The sequence below is a fragment of the Microcaecilia unicolor genome, chromosome 6 (genome assembly GCF_901765095.1).
Source record: "Microcaecilia unicolor chromosome 6, aMicUni1.1, whole genome shotgun sequence".
Classification (NCBI taxonomy): Eukaryota; Metazoa; Chordata; class Amphibia; order Gymnophiona; family Siphonopidae; genus Microcaecilia; species Microcaecilia unicolor.
Genome location: NC_044036.1, coordinates 240,579,333 through 240,600,154, shown reverse-complemented (window position 1 = coordinate 240,600,154; position 20,822 = coordinate 240,579,333). Strand labels below are relative to the sequence as shown.

General features: G+C 46.5%; 1 protein-coding gene across 1 annotated transcript in view; it reads right to left on the bottom strand.

The window, feature by feature from the left end:
* The window catches only part of CCDC183 (coiled-coil domain containing 183), a 237,639-nt gene that overhangs the window by 185,350 nt on the left and 31,467 nt on the right, over positions 1-20,822 (bottom strand). The window contains 3 exon segments of the mRNA XM_030206812.1: positions 17,875-17,983; positions 17,985-18,019; positions 20,280-20,300. Of these exon segments, the coding sequence (XP_030062672.1) occupies positions 17,875-17,983; positions 17,985-18,019; positions 20,280-20,300 (165 nt within the window).

Genomic DNA, 20,822 nt, shown 5'->3' with positions numbered 1-20,822 from the left:
TGGCCACCAACCAGCTCGTTTGACCAGGGCAAACTCCAAGCTTTGGTCTGTTATAATGAATCCCGAAAGACAGGGAAATCTAGGATTAAACATTTAGACGGGATAAATAAGTTCATATTGATTTCTAGGAATGAGCATTGCAAAGCTTTGCCCAATTTGGATGCAGGTCAACCCTCTTGCCAAAAGGCGGTGACACCTAGTGCCCCGCCTTCTTATGACTCGGCACTTACTGCTAGTCCTGCCAAACTGCTACCTTGTGCCGTGGGATACACCCCAATACCCCCAGGTTACTGTGATAAACCTATCAAGGATTCCCAGGTTAAGGCTACTGAGGGGTCTCAGGTTACGACCCCTCCTCAGCCTTCGGGACCTTTTGCTCCCATGATATTTGACCCCCCCCCCCCCCACCACCACCACCACCACCACTACAGTGCACATCTCTGGCACGGTAGACTTGTCTCCTTTTTCCTCCCAAGCCAATTCCACTCAATCTCTGTGTCCCTTTGGACCAACAGTTCCTCCACCTCTGCCCCAGCAGTCGGCATCGAATCTGCCGACCACCGCTCCACCCACTGCTCCTGCCCCCCCAATACCGCCTCCACTGGAGTACATTATCTCCCTGCACCACAACCTGTTGACAGTCCACTGGGCCTCCCCACTGCCTCTACCCAGACGTATGTCCCACCGCCATCTCATGTCTATCGCACTGTATATGGCCATGAAATTGAAGTTCCCCCTCCTATTATTGAACATTATCCCTGTGTTGCTGACCCACCTGCTCCTGTTACTACTCACGGACCATCTATCATGCAGTCCGATGTGGCCGCCCAGACAGCCACTTACCCCGAGTCATGGGGAAGCCAAGCCTCTCAATCACACATGGCTACACAGACTGCCACCAACTCATATGCGCGAGGTGCTACTCAGACATCCCCACCCCCACCACTTTTGAACACTTCTGTTCAAACTGGTCCCTTGCCCTCTGCACCCCCGGTTTGCCCTTCTCTGTCCCAGTTACGGCAGATGGGATTTATACCATATAGCCCTTCCACGCAAGCAAGAGCTATCTGCCAGGAGCTACAAGACCAAGGATATGTGAAGTTTCCCCCCGATCCAGTCAGCCCGTCTACACCTGTTACTTTGCCCCAGCCCCATACTCCCTCTAGATGGGACTCCCTGGGCGCATGCCCTAAGCTTAGGCCTTCCTCGTTGGAGGAGAAGTTAGACGTTCTTAAACGGCCTCTGTTACTCCCTACCAAACCTGGCAAGAGTAATAGACTTATTACCCATGAGGAGCCCTCTCCAGTGTTCCAATTTTCCTCTCTCGTGGATTGTGAACCGATCCCTTCTTTTGCAGATGACTCCCCTCGTCTTACCCTACCGACAGCCCTCCTGCGTGATACACAGCACCCATCCGGCACAGGTCCTTTACCTCCCGGACCTACTCAGACACCCTTCGCCCAAACACTGGCCCGAATGGGTGATGACATAACCTTGCTCGCTGAGGGACTCCGTACGATACGCAAGTCCATTCACGCTGACACAAGTCCTTTGTCTGATGTCTCTGAGACAGTAGCCACTGCTGCTATAACATCTAAGTTGCCTCAGCAACAGGACTATATTGCCAACAATACTAGGCATCGTCAACCTAAAGGTTACCTTACGCCGAGGGTACTAATTGGTGCCTTGCTGATAATGTTAGGCCCCGTAGACCCACAGTGCTCCTTGCTACTGATAGCAGTGAACAGCACTTGGTTACTGATACCGCACCGAGACCTCTATCTTTACCTAATCCACCTGTTACGCCCGCTCAATATGTGGCACAACATGAGAATTCATGGTACTACGTACAGCCATGGGTTGATAACCTTGCAGGATGGTCTGAGGCTCTCCAGCCCCAGTCCGCCATTTACCCACATGACGGTCTTCAGGTCTGGAAGAAATATGAGAATCAGTTTCCTCCCATGGCCACTGTAGGCCCTACTACCTCTCCAGCTACCAAACCTCTGCCCCTACTGAACAGAATGTCAGCTGGAGTACCCCACACAGAGTATACCCCATTGTCTGCCACGGAATTAAATGGCCTAGTACTTCAGCTCCCCGACATTGCTATGGGAGGTAACCGATGTTTACAAAAACTGCAAGACATCATGCTAGGCACTACCCTATCTGTTGGGGACATGAAAGCCTTACTGGGCAGGACTCCACATGCCAAATTTGTGACTGACAACCAGTATGATGGCAACCCCTTAACAGAGATTCAAACCAGGTTGTTCCAAGAGATCCGTACCACATTTCCGGCTCAAAAAGACTTCTCTGTTATCACCTCCCAAAGGTGGGACGCTGGCTCTGAGCCTATTGAGACCTACCTACTTAGACTCCAACAGCACTTTAAGGAAGAGACTGAGGAGAAGTTCGACTCCAATAATGCCCTCCCTGTGTTCTACCATTTATTCAAAGGGACCTTGCCTTCCGCAGTTAGAAATAAATTAGAGAACACAGTTGGTCTCCAACTGGAAAAATGGCCAAAGATTCGGGAACACATATTACATCATTGTAGAAGGCTTATTAAAAATAAGCAAGATGAAACTCATAATCAACAGACCATACACACTAACCTCGAGATGCTACAGACGGAGGATCTTAAAGACAAGATGGCCACCAAAAGCTCTGTCACTGACTCCAATTCCCCCGAGGTTTCTCCCCCTGTTATAGTCATGTACGCTGACCAACGCTATGACTATAATGCCCGGAACCAGGGCCCACGGCCTTACCGCCCAGACCGTAGAACTGATTACCATGATGATCGAGGTCGGCGACCTCAACCTCAAAGAGGCCCGCTAAGGGGCCCACCCGACAATAATAGGCGACCCAGGGACTACCGTTCCCGACCTAGTCCTGATCGTCATGCCGATGTCTAGTGCTATCTGTGCCACCAATTCGGCCATTACGCAGCCGAATGTTCCCAACCGTCATACAACAGATCTCGAAATCAAATTCGTCAAAAAACCCCCGGTCGCCAGTCGTTCCCTTTATGGAACCCTGACCAGCACTGTCCGCAGTGACTAGGCGTGGTCCGTACCACAGCAAGCCTTGATGATCCTATGATCACCCTGCTTATTTGTGATGTTCCAGTCCCCTTTTTAATTGATACGGGCGCTTCTCGCTCCGTGTTTGCCCATGTCCCTCATAAGTTACAGCAGATTCTTAAAGTGTCCCCAGAGAATATTACCACCACTGGTTTTGATGGAGTCCCAATGGACACCCCATTACTGGAGCCCCTGCCTATTCGATATGCTGGTCAACAGCTTACAGCCCCATTTTTGTACGCCCCTCTATATCCTGTAAACTTACTAGGAAGAGACCTGCTGACGCTGTTTCACTTTGAGATTCATTTTGATTCCTCCCCTAATGAAAATACTTCACTTATGATGGCTGTCACCTATATGGTTGACAAACAAATAGAAGTTGCCCTGAACGATCTGCCTGGTTTCCCTTGGGCCACACCCAAAAACCCTTATGGTGAGGTGGCTGGCCCTCCCCACCGTATTCAGCTTTTACCCGGCTGCAAAGGCCCTAAGATTGCCCAGTACCCGCTGAAACCCGAAGTCATTGCCGGAGCTCAGGAACAAATAAATTCCCTACTTCAGCAAGGCATCATTGAAAAATGCCACTCTCCATACAATACCCCGTTATTTCCGGTCCCAAAGAAGGAGCCCGGAACTTTCCGGATAGTTCAAGATCTTTGCGCGCTGAATGACATTACCAGACCGTGCTTTCCGAATGTTGAAAATCTGACCACTCTCCTCAACAGTATTACTTTGCAAAAATACCATTCCACCATTGATGTATCCAATGCCTTCTTCTTTATCACACTTGACCCTGAAAGCCGCCCGCTTACGGCTTTTCAGTTCGATAACACCACATATCAGTGGGCCCGCCTTCCTCAGGGCTTCACTGACAGCCCTACCATTTTCTCCTAAACCCTAGCTGAGCATATACGTGAATTTAAATGCAACAGATATGTTCTCCCACCACATACTTCCATTGTTCAGTATGTGGATGGCATGCTCATTACGTGCCCTGACTTTGACACCTGTGTCCAGGTCACTTGTGACTTCCTTGGCTTCCTTGCCACGAAAGGTTACAAAGTTAATAGGAAGAAATTAAAAGTTGCTCAGACCCATGTTACCTTTCTCGACCACCAGATTGGCCCCCCGTGAGAAGGGCCTTGGTCCTGATACCCTTCAACATGTCTCATCTTTGCACATGCCCACTACGGTATCCGATCTCAGAGCAGTACTTGGCATGTTGAATTTCTGTAGGCTCTAGATACCCAATTACTCAGCTCGAACTCAACCATTTTACATGAAGCTACAAGGCAAACAGAAAGTTAAACGTGAACCCCAGGGCTGCTGAGAGCCAGAGCCAGGCCCGGGACAAGGCCGCCCCGGGCCCCCCACCTGAGGTCGCCGCCCAACCGAGATCGCCGCCCCCCCCCTGCCGCCCACCCACCCGAGGTCGCTGGGCCCCCTCCACCCGCTGTCGGGCTGGGCCCTCGGAACTAACCTTAAGCCTCCTTTCACTTCGCAGCAAGCAGTGGCAGGGCAGACCTCTTCTCCTTCCTTCCGTGCCCCGCCCTCGCGGACGTTACATCAGGCGAGGGCGGGACATGGAAGGAAGGAGTGGCCTGACCTGCTGCTGCTTGCTGCGAAGTGAAAGGAGGCTTAAGGTTAGTTCTGGGAGTGACGGAGGGCGGGCCAGGTGGCGGCGGCTGTGGTGCCCCGGGCCCCGGGACTTTTGTCCCCCCTGTCCCCCCCCTCTCGGCAGCCCTGGTGAACCCTTACACTTTACCACCCAGGAAACTACAGATCTTATGGCCTTGATGAAAGACGTAATGCTTTCATCACCATTGGAAACCATTGATGTGTCCCAGGATGTGCACTTGTGGGTTGTGCACACTGAAGACACATGGTCCTGCTTGATTACTCAAGAACATGAGGATATTGCATGCAGTTACCTTTCAGGTACCTTTTCACCTGTTGAGAGAGCATTTGCCACCTGTGAAAAGGGCCTCGTTGCCGCCAGTACCGCTATTACTAAGCTCTATAGTTACATTCCTCACCTTCCAGTTGTTCTTCACACTTCCCATGATGTTAAATATCTGTTGGATAAACAAATTAGTCACATGACGGTTTGCCGATTACAAAAGTATCAAGTACTTTTATTCAGTGTAGTGCACTCCATCCACCCCTTAACGTTAACTGACCTTCAACGCCTAGATCCACTACTCACCGTTACCGAGACAGTGCAGAATGCCATCTTCTCTCACCAGTGCACTACCCAATTGTCTGTACCCGAATCCCTCCATGTGCATTCTGAAATTTTGCAAAATGGCAAGGTTTGGTTTACAGACGGCTCCTATCAGCATGGGGTAGCAGGTTTTGCAGCCCTCCGATATACACCGGAAGAAGACATACTAGACACGGTACAATTCAGACTTCCTGACACGTTTACTGCTCAAACCGCAGAACTGGCTGCTGTTTTGTATGTTCTGCTTTTCAAAGCATTACACTCAGATTTGAGCATTGTAACTGACTCTGACTATGTTTTTTCTTCCTTGCACTCCCATGTCCGAAAATGGAACCAGAGGGGTATGATTTCCTCTACTGGACAACCATTGAGCCACTTACCTCTGTGGACAGCACTTTTTGAGGCTCTTGAGCAGCGCCATCAAAAAGGTCTCCGTACCAGCATCTCCTGGGTGAAGGCACTTCAGGAGACTGTCTTTTCTTTTGCCATCAACGTAAATCACGCTGTTGATGAGCTCGCTCGTGAGGTCACTTCCTCTTCAGACCACTCTTCCTATCCCGCTGCCGACACCACTACGTCTTTCACTTTGGTTACGTCCTCAGAGTCCCACCTTGTTCATCCTCCTACCCAGCCCCTGGACACACCTCTTTCCACTCCATCCGACACTTCCGATTCCTCTGACACCTGAGATACTTCTCCTTCAAAAACCCCTCCCCTTTTCCACGCTCCCCCTGTGACCTCTTCTCTTTTATCTCCTGTGCCTGTGGCTACTCAAGAGCCGTCCCTTTCCTCTGCACCTCCCTCCTCTGATTCACTTATTTCTGACTTCTCCTCTACTTTAACTTCCTCCCTCACACAGGCAGAACTCACCTTATGGAAACAAGCAGGATGTTTTCTTAACCCTAATGGTATTTGGACCCATTCTAACGGTCAATTATGTGTTTCCCAACATGTTTTGTCTCTCCTCTTGCATGCCCTACATTACCCTTTACATTTGAATGCTAAAACTCTGTATGATCAACTTTCTTCCAAATTATGGGCACTCCAACTATTGCCGTTGTGCCACACTGTGGTTCATAATTGTTACAAGTGTTTCCTGTATACACCTAAACGGGGACCCACTATCCCTCCGGGTCACTTGCCTGTGGTTCAAGGACCCGGCCAGCACTGGCATATTGATTTTACTGATATGCAGATACCTGTCCGTGGTAAATGGTACCTGCTTGTCTGCGTGGATGCTTTCTCGAAGTGGGTGGAAGCTTTCCCCTGCTCTAGAGAAACAGCACAGGTCATGGCACAATCTCTTTGTAATGAGATTATCCCCCGATTTGGCATCCCTGCCAAAATCACCACTGACAATGGTACACACTTTGTTAATGAACTGTTGCAATCTCTTCTTCCAGCTCTTGGTATTACACATAGGACTGTTTGTGTCTACAAACCCACCAGTAATGGTTTGGTTGAACGTTACAATGGATTACTCAAAACCAAATTGTGTCAGCTCATGGCAAATGGTATTAAGAACTGGCTTGATGCCCTACCTTTGGCACTTTTATCCCTTTGTGCCGCCCCATCTGCCTCCTTAAAGCTGACTCCCTTTCAATTATGTACTGGTCGCCCTATGCGACTACTGCCTGGCAATCCAGACGCTCAATTGCCCGATCACTACTCAGTTTATTGGGATGTTTTGCAAACCAAAATCAGTTCTCTATCCTCGATTCTGCAGGCTATCTCGGATAGAAGAGGGGATTGTAATGACAACAGATCCCCCCCCTTTTAAAGTGGGTGATCTGGTGCACCGGCGCTATTATACGTACAAGACCTGGCACGATCCCATCTATATTGGGCCCTTCAAGATCGAGGTTCTTTCAGCCACCGCTGCCAAGCTTGAGGACCACTCGTCCTGGGTCAATCTGAAAGATATACGGGCCTACCCGGATATCGAATCAGGCCTTCTTGATGTTGCCAGCTCAGCAGCCCCTGGAGAAAACAACCCCATCACAGACCCCACCTCCTCCTCCACTGAGCCCGAGACCACCAACACCGATCCCAAATCACCTTGACGACCAACCCTGTCCTGAACAACCGTTGCTTGACCTCTCCGACCTTCCTGATATCTCTGACCAGAAGATTGCTGATACACCAGAGTCCCCACCACCACTTTCACCCCAAGTTGCACCTGCTCCTCGAGAGTGGTTATCCACACCACCACCTACAAGAGCTCCAGAATTTCCTCTTCCATATGTAGATCTCCGCATCCGTTTCATACGAATCTGCAATTTAGCTGGAGACTTGGATTTGGATGATCCAGAGTCTGCTGAATACTCCACACTGCAGAATCTGTACTGCGAAATCACCGATCTGCTCAACATTTTGCATCTATATTTCCCTAACCAGACCACCTAGATGCCACGACAGTCCAAGCAACAGCCCAAGCCAGAAGCAATCCCTTTGCAGAAAGTTTCAAGTCCATCACCACCTCCTCTTTTCATCCAAGCTGTTATACCACCACCTTCAGTTTCCCTCCAAAGAGTTGTACTCCATAAAGAACCTACGGCGTCTGACCTAACCGACCTTGAGAACATTAAGGAACCAGCTCCAGGTAAAATTGAACTATATCCTGTTGACCAGTGTAGCTCCGAGCACTTGTCTGAAACCATCACCCAGTGGTCCAACGACATCGAGGACACAGACAATGGAAGCATCGCATCCGAAGAGGTTACAGTGGTACACCAGTACACCCTCTTCTTTTGCTTCCCATCAGTTCGGTTCTTTGTTGTTGGACTTGTGTGTTTTATTATACTGTGCATAAGTAATGTGTTGTTTTTTATTGCACTGTTTGGTTTCACCACAATCAGAAACGAAAGTCTCATTGATCATTTTCGCACACTCAGTGCCTCTCCAACTGGTAACTTTACCTTATCCGTTGGAAACGTCACTGTACCAGCATCCACTCCAGCAACCTACACAAAGTCTGAGGTTAACACCACACCAAACAACACACCTGAAAATACATCCCTCCACAAGTCAACAGGGTTTAGCACCACCTCCATCAGCAACACCACCCCGTTAGCAGACATACCCACTGTGACTGAATTTCTGACTGGTAATTATACATTGCCAGTTGAAAATTCTGAGACTAATCCTATCCTTACTGATCCTCCTACCCTGTATCCTACAAATTCTCCCAATACTAGTAGTAGCTCAGACACTATTGTCCCCACTTCTGGAACCACTCTTGGGGATAATATTACCTTGTTTAAACTTAAACCCACCCCTCCTAAGCATCCTAGGGTGCCTGATAGTGACCATACTCCTTTCACAAATACTACCCTGACCACCCAATATACTAAAGTACTAACTACCACTTCACGCAGCCGTCTACCCCCCCCCCCCCCCATGCGACCATCTCGCAGATTTATCGCCTTCAAAAGGTATCCCATCTAATCGAATCTTTGGAGCGACCTAACTGACCTTACCCTGTCCATCCTTTGCCTTACCCTTTCCATAATTTTTGCCCTCATTGGGTTCCTATACTTCCACCAGAAGTTCCTACTAGGTGTGACAGACCCCATATGAGCCTGGGTAACCCTGAACAAGGTATTTTTGGGTACTGGGATCCAGCGCCCGACAACAATTTCCTTTGGAATCCTACGGACAGGTACCATCTGTTGTGTCAACCTTTATTAGAAGACTCAGGTCCAGGCCCCGCCAGAATCATACAATATCTCTCCCCAATACTTAATAACGCAGGTACAGTTAAAATAGCACGAGGTATTCTCCCATTATTTAGACCTGAAAAAGGAGAAGAAGTCACCTTTTGGATTGTCACTTACAAGCTTTACTGTACAGATTGGTTGCCTTGGCTTTTCTTGAGGAAAGTTGGGAATAGACCCATTGAGAAATATTGTATTTCACCTGATGGTAGGGGGTCCTTCGCTGCCATTCGTTTACATCCAGGATATACATCAGTTTAACTGTAAAAGTACATGTCCATCGGAAGAGCCGATAACCAGCATTCTCCGCCACAGACAGTACCTTCCCTTGATTTCTCTACACCGCCACCGTGGGACTTTTCCCCCTTGGATTTCTGGGATTCTATAGGCCACGAATCAGAGAGTAGTATAGACCAATTGAGTTTTAGGGATCCTAGAGATTTAAGATATCCTCACTGGGACCCGGCCCCGCAAGACGACCCCAGCTGGGATCCATTGACTAGATTTCAGACACTGTGTGAACCATTACTTGATCCCTTGACCATTGGCCCTGACCGAATTTGCATTCACACCATTTCCGTGTTTGGAGGAAGCATAGGTTTGCAAGTAGAACAGACAGAAGTACCCCTAGTTAGACCCGAAACTCATGAGATAGTAGATTTCTGGTTAGTTACTTACAGCGTGGTTAGAACTGATTGGATACCCTTTTTATTCATTAGGGAAGTAGGAGCAAGACCCTTGGAGGTATACAGTCTCTCCGAAGCAGGAGCTATCAGAATCTTTCCCCCATACACTAACACCTAATGGTATATCTGTACTTATTGTACCTTGGAGTAATATTTTTCGTGATTTCTGTTATTGCAAAAACCCTAGGGTTAATACTATTACACACAATATTCATTGCTCGCCAATTGCCATTCCTACAGTCCTGATTTAGTATTTACGCACCCTATTCGCAATCAAACACTGCCAACATGACGTGCCTTGCCCCCCTATTGTGGGTGTTAGCCATGATCTTGATGCCTTCCAAGTCACAAGTTATGGAACTACCAGATCGTTTGATTCCCTACAAGGTGGTGTTAGCCCCCACCAAGGAGACGGTTACAGTGACTCTTGATGTGTGTGCCTACACTAGGTGTGGTGAAATAACTTACCAGAGATATTACTCTGCCTCTGATATATACCTGTGTCCCTTTTCTACATGTGGAAGTTGGGCAGAGGTATGGTGGTACACAGGCTCATGGGTTCCCTACTCAGGTCAAGCGATTCCTACACTCAAGAAGAGTATTTCCATTATGAAGCCACAGGTAATTCCCAATTGTCCAATGACCAAGTGCAATCAGGTAGCTATCACTTTCAGAGGTATAACCTTAGTCACATACAGAGCTTACTCACTGGGAATAGACACCACAGGGAGAGACCCTATTGCTACTTTTCTTATTGTTTCTCCCCCTACCCCAGAAAGAAACCCCCTAATGCCAACAAAGGCCCCAGAAGAAAAGATTCCCTATTAGGTTGTACAGATTACCAGCGCCAAAGACTTAATTGCACTTGAGACTGGGTTTGGAGATACTAACTTGTGGCTCGAATGGGCCCACTATACCACTGCAAGTTTGAATGTTTCCAATTGTTATTTCTGTGCTCATGCAAGGGCAGAACCTACAGTGGTTCCTTTTCCCTTAAATCTCTATAATGATCCAGATGGTTTTTGGTGTATGTTAGAGCTACTGCAAGTAAAAGAAAACATTAATCAGTCCTGTCAACACCTTGCAAACCATCACCCCTACTTGCCCCCTCGGCTGAGGGTGCCTCCTGCATTCAGGATTCCGGACCCTGCCACAGTGTATCATACATGTCTGGACCGACATGCAGTTAAGAACCCACGGTTTTTGGGAAATCTGACCAATTGTAATACTACTATAGGCAAAGGGTCCCTGCGAGGTCTGAATCTCATAGACTTTGCTCAGGCTCGAGCAGATGTATGGTGGTATTGTGGAACCAACACCATCCACCATACATTCCATAGAAGTTGGACAGGCAGATGTGCCTTGGTAAAACTGGTAATCCCAATAGTCATTGCATCTCTGATCCCTTCTCATAGCAGCTCTTCCTCTCGAGTGAAGAGACATGCAGTGCCCGGATCCTTTGACGACCGGGTTTACATTGATGCAATCGGAGTTCCGAGAGGGGTGCCAGATGAATTTAAAACTAGAAATCAGATTGCTGCAGGATTCGAATCTGCCTTCTTTTGGTGGGCGACCATCAATAAGAATGTAGATTGGATCAACTACATATATTACAATCAGCAGAGATTTGTGAATTACACCAGAGATGCCGTTCAAGGTATTGCAGCACAGTTAGATGCCACCAGCAGAATGACACTTGAGAATAGGCTAGTGCTTGACCAAATGCTAGCAGCAGATGGCAGTGTGTGCCGAAAAATAGGCACCCAGTGTTGTACCTTTATCCCCAACAACACCGCTCCAGATGGGTCAATTACCAGAGCATTGAAAGGCCTTACCTCACTTTCTGAAGAACTTGCTGAGAACTCTGGTGTTGATACATCCTGGACCAGTTGGATGGATAAAGCTTTTGGTAAATGGAAGACGTTTATCATTTATGCAGCCACCACCATCATCATAGTGGTTGCCATTTTTATATTGGTAGGATGTTGCATAATCCCATGTGCTAGAGGCTTAGTAGAACGCTTAATTGAAACTGCCATAACAAAAAAAGCAACAACAGGACAATATGTCTTGTATGAAAATCTCCTTCCCAACACACAAGGAGAGAACACTTTGGACTATCTACCTATGAGATGGACCAATCGCTATGCAAACGCTAGAGAAGTAGCAGATGTACCTGCAACTATATAATAGGATAAAGCACGTGGGAATGCGAAATAATGATGAAATGCAGTAATGAATACAATTATGTAAGCTATGCAAGAATATAATCAATATAACCATGTAATCAATGCAAACGTATAATCAGCATATAATCAGTATATAATCAAGGAATTAATCAGCTTGATGATTTTTAGTAATATATGCATATACTGTTAGGGAAGAATATAATCAAACCTGCATATTAATAGGTTTAATTATATTACCCTTGTGATTGTATTTTGTTGCTCAACCGCAAGTATGGGTTAGTCCCAAGAGGGGTTAGAATGAGCCTGAGATGGTATCCATGTTGTGACTCGGATTCCAAAATTTTTTATTTCATATCCTCCAATCTGATAACTTCACAGGATACCTTCTGGAATAGATGGTGCCAAGCTGGACAAGCTTTGTGTCACCCCATACGATGGGGTGAAGAGGGGAATGTTACTATATGTTACATCTAGAGACCCCCTCCACTGGAATGGTGGTGGGTAGAGCCATAGAGCCTACGCTAATAAGAGGCACTGACCAGGCCAGAAAATCTGATGATGGCTTGAAACTGGGTACTTGCTGAAGCAGGGCCTAGCTGACAAGCCAAATCAGGATCTGGTGCAACATCCAAATACAGTTTTAAAGCCTAGATGAAGGAATAAATGGCTGGAATAGCAAGGAGTTAGGTCAAGTAATTGAATTTAAAATGGAGTCCTTTTCATAAAATGGATACCTGGCCCTGCATTTGAAGTTAGAAAAAGTTGTTTATCACAAAGGATGTTGCAGGTATTGAAAAATTGTAAGAAGGGGGGTTTTGGGCTTCCGATCTAGCTTGCGGTTAGCAACTGTAAAAAACAAGATTTGCATAATAAAATACACAGTTTTAATGAGTGAAGAGGGTATTTAAGAAGTGTGAATCTGGGTGGAGTTTGGAGAATTCCCCAACTTTACCCAGAGGTGCAGAATTACGGTTGGTTGTCCCGAAACTCTGACTGATGAGCGTGCCTGATTGATGTAACACTTGGGTAAGAATAAATTCTATATTATCAGCTATCATCCTTGTCTCTATCTATTTCTTGTCTACACACTTATTTCTCTTAATACACCTACAGAGACAAATCATTCTCTATAATATACACATAAGCAAGTAGACTCCTACTTATTAAGACATTATGTGGGAAGACAAAGAGGGGCATAATTGAATGAAAACGTCTATCTCCATGGGCGTTTATCTCCGAGAACGGGTCCGTGAAGGGGCAGACCGAACCGTATTTTCAAAAAAAATAGACGTCCATGTTTTATTCGACAATTTTTGAGCTGGGCGTTTTTGTTTTTCAGTGATAATGGAAAATGAAAGCGCCCAGCTCAAAAACGAATAAATCCAAGGCATTTGTTCGTGGGAGGGGCCAGGATTCGAGGTGCACTGGTCCCCCTCACATGCCAGGACACCAACCGGGCACCCTAGGGGGCACTTTTACAAAAACAAAAAAAAAGGTAAAAGAGCTCCCAGGTACATAGCACCCTTCCCTTGTGTGTTGAGCCCCCCAAATCCCCCTCAAAACCCACTGCCCACAAGTCTACACCATTATTATAGCCCTAAGGGGTGAAGGGGGGCACCTACATGTGGGTACAGTGGGTTTGGGGGGTTGGATGACTAATAAGCATTAAGCAGCACAATTGTAACAGGTAGGGGGGGATGGGCCTGGGTCCACCTGCCTGAAGTCCACTGCACCCCCTAACAACTGCTTCAGGGACCTGCATACTGCTGCCAGGGAGGTGGGTATGACATTTGAGGGTGAAAATAAAAAGTTGTGAAACATCATTTTTTGTGGTGGGAGGGGGTTAGTGACCACTGGGGGAGTCAGGGGAGGTCATCCCCGATTCCCTCTGGGGGTAATCTGGTCATTTAGGGCACTTTTTGGGGCCTTATTCGTGAAAAAACAGGGTCCAGGAAAAGTGCCCTAAATTCTAGATCACAAACGCATACTTTTTTTCCATTATCGGCGAAAGGCGCCCATCTCTGTTCAGGTGATAACCACGCCCCAGTCCCGCCTTCACCATGCCTCCGACACGCCCCCGTCAACTTTGTACGCTTCCGTGATGGAGTGCAGTTGAAAACGTCCAAAATCGCCTTTCCATTATACCGATTTATTCGTTTTTGTGAGATAAACGTCTATCTCCCGATTTGGGTCGAAATCTAGGCATTTTTCTCTTTCAATTATAAGGTGGAAAGGCACACAGATGTTCACAGATGTCAGGAGTCAGATCACAGAGGTCATGTTAAAGGGACTTATCCTAAGCCTTCTAGAACTCCCTCTTTGCCCCCATGGACAAAGGTCCAGTGAGGGTCTAGAGAGGGGTAATTAAAAACACCAAGCAGCGGACAGGGATCGGTGCAGTGAACTGGCTCTGTTACAGTGGCGTAGGAAGGGGGGGCTGTCCGCCCCAGGTGCACGCCGCTGGGGGGTGTCGGCTCCGCGCTGGTGCACTGCCCTCTCTGCCCCGGAACTAGGGTTACCATTCGTCCGGATTTCCCCGGACATGTCCTCTTTTTGAGGGCATGTCCGGGGCGTCCGGCGGATTTTGCCCGCGACCACGTTTGTCCGGATTTCTGGACAAACGTGGGCGCGGGTGCGGGCAGGCACGTGCGTGCGGTGGGAGTGTGGGCGGGCGATCGGCGCCGTGGGTCTGGTCTCCCGTCCCCTCCCCTTCCTTACCATGTTCCCTGGTGGTCTAGTGACGTCTTCGGGGCAGGAAAGAGCCCCCTCTTTCCTGCCCGGAGCGCTGCCTCCCCTGTCCATCATCCTTCTCGGTCTGGCTGGGGATTCAAAATGGCCGCCGAGAGTTGAACTCTCGCGAGGCCGCTTCAACTCTCGGTGGCCATTTTGAATCCCCAGCCAGACCGAGGAGGATGCAGCAGGCAAGGGCAGGCAGCGCTCCGGGCAGGAAAGAGGGGGCTCTTTCCTGCCCCGAAGAGAAGACGCTACTAGACCACCAGGGCTAGATAGTAAGTGAGGGGGGGGTGTATGTGACGGGGGGGAGGGGACTATGTGACAGGGGGCGGGGAATAGGGGCGGAAGGAGGACCCGAAGGGGGCATGGTGGGGCGGGGCATGAGGCGTGGCGGGGGCGGGGTAGGGGCGTGACATGTGTCCTCTTTTTCAGAGGGCACAAAATGGTAACCCTACCCGGAACAGGTTACTTCCTGTTCCGGGACAAAGAGAGCAGTGAACCAGTGCGGAGCCGACACACCCCAGCAATGTGCAGTCGGGGCAGATCTGCCCTCCCGCCCGTCCCTCGACGCAGGTATGCGGTCCGGGGGGGGTGCGCTCCAGCGGGAGGAGGGTGCGCAGTGCTGCACCCGGGGGGAGGGGGTGCGCAGCGGCGACCCACCCCAGGTGTCAGCTCGCTACGGCTCTGCTCTGTTACTCAACTTTAAAGGTAAGAGAGAGAAACAAAACAGATGCTATTTTTTTCTTTTACTAGCTTGAAGGCCAAATCCTTCCAGCTCTGCCCCAAACCCTTCACTTCACTGTATTTACAGGGGCCACCTACTTCTGTTTGACTGCAGCCTGTCGGGCTGATGGAAGGGGGGGAGGGCTGCTGAGGGTCTGTCGGCCAGATAAGCATGGAAAGGGCAGGGTTCAGTGTATTTTTTTTTAGGAGGTTGTTGTCTTAAAAGCAAACAGCTCTTCAGATACAAACTCAAACAGACAAGGGAAACTGTTAGGATCTCTTGAAAAAACAAGAGGGCTGTGAGAGGAGGGGCACAGCACATTGCTTCCTCTTGAGAAATGAGTTTAAAGTAGGTGATCTGCTGAACTCTGTTTTAAAATTCACACATAGAGCAAGGCAATCCTTATATAAAACATTGCTCTCATTTAAAAAAATAAAAAAAAGTTTTATCTGTAACTTTTCCCAGTTCTGTTCTGTTGTTTTACGTTTTCATTCACATGACCTTTGCCTACCAGGGGTTGGTGAGGGAGGGGCTGTGGATTTTGTTCACTACAAACAACTGTCTGCAGGAAAAAGGGAGGGGTGTGGGGGATGGATTGTGGTTTCTCTCACACAAAACAGCATATCACTCTACCTTGAGAGATGAGTTTATGGAGCCTTTAGACTTCTTTGCTAAAGAGGAGGAGGAGGAGGATTTGGGTTTGAGCTTAAAACGGCTGTCATTCAGCAAACAGCCTGTTGTTCTTAAAAGCAGATGGACCTAACTAGATCTAGCTTAAAATAATCACACTTTAGGGGCTTAAATCTTTAGAGCAGTAGGGTTAAACACAAAGCAGTAAGGTATCCTTTTGAAAGAAAAAAATTAAAAAACAGTTAGTCTAAAAGCTAAAAATGCCAAGTTCCTTTCCTGTGATAAAAACAGGTTAAGCTGCACACATTCCTCCAAGGCTGTAGTGGGCAGTGTTGGGGCATTTGATGTCACTTCCCATCAAGTGATGTGATGTGTCCAGTGCCTGGCTTCATCTTGGGAAAAGGGGCATGGTTATGACATCACTTGCTGTGATGTCACCAAAGGGGGTGGATTTTAGGGAGTGGCTATGCTAATAAGGTGGGGCTAAGGGTGAGATTATGCAAAAGGGGTGGGGCCACAAATGGGGCTATGACATCATATCTGGTGATGTCATCCAAGGGGGCAGGGTGGATGGAGAGTGGGCATGGCTTGGGCATGTCCTCACTTCTGATTAACTGAGAACCCAGAAGTGGGCATGTCATCTGTCAAAATCAGTTAGTTTGATGAAAGCTAGTGAGACACACTACTTATGGAGTGGAGGAGTAGCCTAGTGGTTAGTGCAGTGGACTTTCACCCTGGGGAACTGGGTTCAATTCCCACTGCAGCTCCTTGTGTCTCTGGGCAAGTAACTTAACCCTCCATTGCTCCAGGTACAAATAAGTACCTGCATATACTATATAAACTGTTTTGAATGTAGTTGCAAAAACCACAGAAAGGCAGTCTATCAAGCCCCATTCCCATTCCCTTTCTGTCATAGTCTTAAAACAGGGCTTCTAAAGCCTGCAAGTAATTGCATGGTGCAGCAGTTAAAACCCTAAACAGAATATTGCAACCAGGTCCTCCAAAAGCACAGGACTGACTGCACAGCAAGGCAATTAACAGCAGTGTTACAATTGCCTTAAAGCATAGGAATAACTTACACAGAGAAGTGGTTACAAGCCTATGGGGAAACGAACAATTTGACAGCTTAGGACATGCTTGGGACCAGTGCTATTGCTAGGGCTGTGCAAGAAGTGTGCAGCCACACAGGATGCAAAATGGAAGGGCCTAAAAATTACTCCCAGCCCACTAGCTCCTGTCATTCGCTGTGGTGAAGTGGGCGGTACAGGGAGAACACCAATGCAAAAGATGCAAAGGGCACAATTATAGCTCGATTCAGTCGTGCTTGAAACATATATGAGAAGAAGGTTGAAAGGTCAAGTCAAGTGGGAGACATAATCAAGAGGGGAGTTAGTGTTGAGTTATGTGTAGAAATTTTCTGTGCACATCTACCAAGAGAAAAAATCTATACTGGGCAGACTGATTGGGCCACTTTGTTCTTTATTTGTTGTCATTTACCACTAATTATGATTTATTTGCAGTTTTTCAGTCTGGTGCTTGTACTGTTATCCAGTTGGGGATTACAGGTCACAATTTGTATTACAGTGCATCTTTTGGCTATACATTAGGGTTACTTTAACCCTTTTCAATAGGTTAAAGCACTATTGAAAGTTTAAAGGATATATCTATATTTTGGGAGAGTAATAACAATAGGCACTCCTCTATCCACTCTCTGTAGCTACAAAAGTCATAGCTTGAAGAAACTGGCACTGGCAACTCTATTGGAGAGTCCATCTAGGAAATAAGTTGGAAGCCCCTGGTCTCCTACAACTTCTTCTCTAACTGCAAAAGTCCCTTCAATAATTTTCTTTAAGTTAAAAAAAACAATAAGAATATAATTTTACCCTGCATAAGGAAGATAGAGTGCAGATCCTTGATGTGTTCATTGATGTCCCAAGTAGTCTGGACCTTCATCTTGGCAATCTGGATTGTTTTCTAGTATGTCACCTTTCTGTAGGAAATGATCCTTGGATTCTCTAGGAATAGCCTCTGCAAAGAGATGAAGGCTTTTTTTTTGTACGATAGCATATATCTACCACAAGGTTCTTATGACTTCATTATGGTCTTTATGACTAGCAGATTCTGAGAACAGCAGTAATTCTTATCCAGGACACACAGCTTGCCAAGATCCTCATGTCCCTCAGGCTTTGGCACTGTTTGCAATTCACCAAAGCTTCTGAAATGTAGGCCATATATTGGTTTCTTCTTTCTTAAGAACATGATTGCTATACTGTATGAAATTCCTATGATAGAGTAGCTGATAGATAACACTTCTTTATATCAGTACAGTACAGATCAATGAGAAGCATGTGATGAAATTATAGAGAAAGGAAAAGTACTTTAGGCACATTTACTGTTAAAGAGTTTGGAGATAAGCTGCTGTTGAACAGTGATCCACATTTGCCAGGGAGGTTGAGGTAAAGAGGCAAAACAAAAGCTACAGCAGGCACTTGTGTTCCATGTGGTGCCTATCCACTGAAAAGGAGATCCACAAAGTGTGAATATGCTAAGGTGAGAGCAGAGATGGGGAAGTCTTAAAAACTGGCATGCAAGTTGTGGGAAGACTCTCATACCTGGGATTCCAGTGATGGGGAAACACCAACTACTAGGATGAGAAAAACTCTTCAAACTTCACTTTTTAGTGATGAGAATGTTGGCAAAGAGCTGAGAAAAGGAGGTGAATTATATATCACTGGGTACTTATGTACAAATGACTTAGCTAGAAAAGATTTGGAAGCAGTATGAGGAGTTGGGAGAGGGGACCCGACAAGCAGCCAAATCCATGACTTTCTTAGAAGCACACCCGCTGCTCACTGCAGGAGTGTAGAAGGATCTGTCAGATCAAGGGAAGCAGAACATATTTTTTTTATTTGGGTAGGCCAAACAAATCCACCTTTATCCATTCTCAAGTTCCTTAGTTGCTGATGCCATGTGGGGCTATAAGTTGGACTGGGTTGTGGCCCCATTCCACTGCCTATGCCATTCATGGTTCAAAGACTGGTGGAGAGAAGGTCTTGGGCACTTTATTGACTGGGGATATACCTGACAGGAATAAGGATCTTTATAAGTGGGATTGTTTATATACATCCAAGAAGGGTGCTGGGGTCCAGACAAGTATATAAAGAAAGCAGAGGAAGGAAATATGAACCACTCTCCCACAAGCACAAATAACTGAGATAAACAAGGTAAAAGATAAGCTGTTTATAGAACATACATGAGACAGCAAGCAAATGTAGAAGAAAGAGCTGCCAAAACAATTAATGGAAAAATCCAAAGAGAACAAAAGGAAATAGAATGATGGGGTGGAGAATCACTTTGTAACGTCTTATTAACTACATGAAATACTCCCTGGATCAATGCCAAAAACACTTACTCAAATCCATCCGTACGGAAGCAGTAAAGTAGCTACTCAATGATCTCAATGGGCTGTTAAAAACTGGCTCTCTTCCTCCTGACATGGACAAAATTGTTCTCACTCCACTACTGAAGGGATCTGAGTTACATGCAACATCGCCTGCAAACTACTGTCCAGTGGCAAGCATACCCCTTTTTACTAAAGTATTAGAAACCTACATTAGTAAACATCTCTTTATATCTGGAACATTTTTCTATTTTATACTGGTCACAATTTGGCTTCAGGTCATCACATAGCATGGAAACACTGCTGCTAATTCTAATTATATATGTCAAACAACATCTATGCAAAGGCAACCAAGTAATTCTTCTTCAATTCAATATATTGGCAGCGTTCAATGCAGTTGACCACACATTGTTACTTGAATGCCTGGATCAGATAGGAATAACAGGGACTGTGTTCAAATGGTTCAGTGAATTCCTTTCAAATTGAAGTTATTCTGTCAAGCAAATAAACCAACTTTCCAACTAATGGTCTACTAATTGCTAGGTCCCACAGGTATCTCCCCTTTAACCTATCCTGTTCAATCCCTTTATGTTATCCCATGCCTCAATACACCTGGGACTTAATGAACTATCCTATACAGATGACATCCTGCTTCTCTTACTAGTGACAGCATCAAACATAGATCAAACTCAGTCTGTAGCAAATGGTATGACTGCTGTCAGCACCTGGGCCCTGACCAATAAACTGAGATTGAATGTGCAAAATACCAAGGTCCTGTGGTTCCAAAATCAGGGAGTTGAGGTCCCATCAATATTTTTGAACAATGGTCAAAACTTCAGTCGAATATGAAATCAGAGTACTAGGGGTCTTGCTTGACTCTTCACTCACCTTCTTTCCCATATGAACCAGCTATGGAAGAAAACACTATTCAAAATGAGACAGCTAAGTCTAGTCAGATCATTCTTTGACCAAAAAGCCTTCACACTACTAGTCCAAATGTTAGTCCTACCTCACTTGGATTACTGTAATGTTCTAGTTCTTGGTATTAAGTGTCAATATCAGAAAAAATGCAAATCATACAGAACACAGCTGCTACTAATACATATTGAATAGATATAATAGTGTTTCAACTCATCTAATCAAACTGCACTGGCTTCCCATAGCAGAAAGACTTAGGTTCAAAGCTGCTTGTTTAATTTTTCAAATCCTACAGGGCTTCACCTCTGAACTGCTAAGACCGCTTCACTATGTCTGGTCCAGTCTAACAGACTGAAACAACAACTGATGCTAGCATCACCGTTCCAAAAGACAATTAGAAATCAGAAGATTTTCAGCTCTCTATTCCCTGTTGTTGGAGTCAAAATATGGAACTCCTATTCCCATCAGAACAGAAAACAGCTACCTCAGGAAGAAGCTAATAACCTTTCTCTT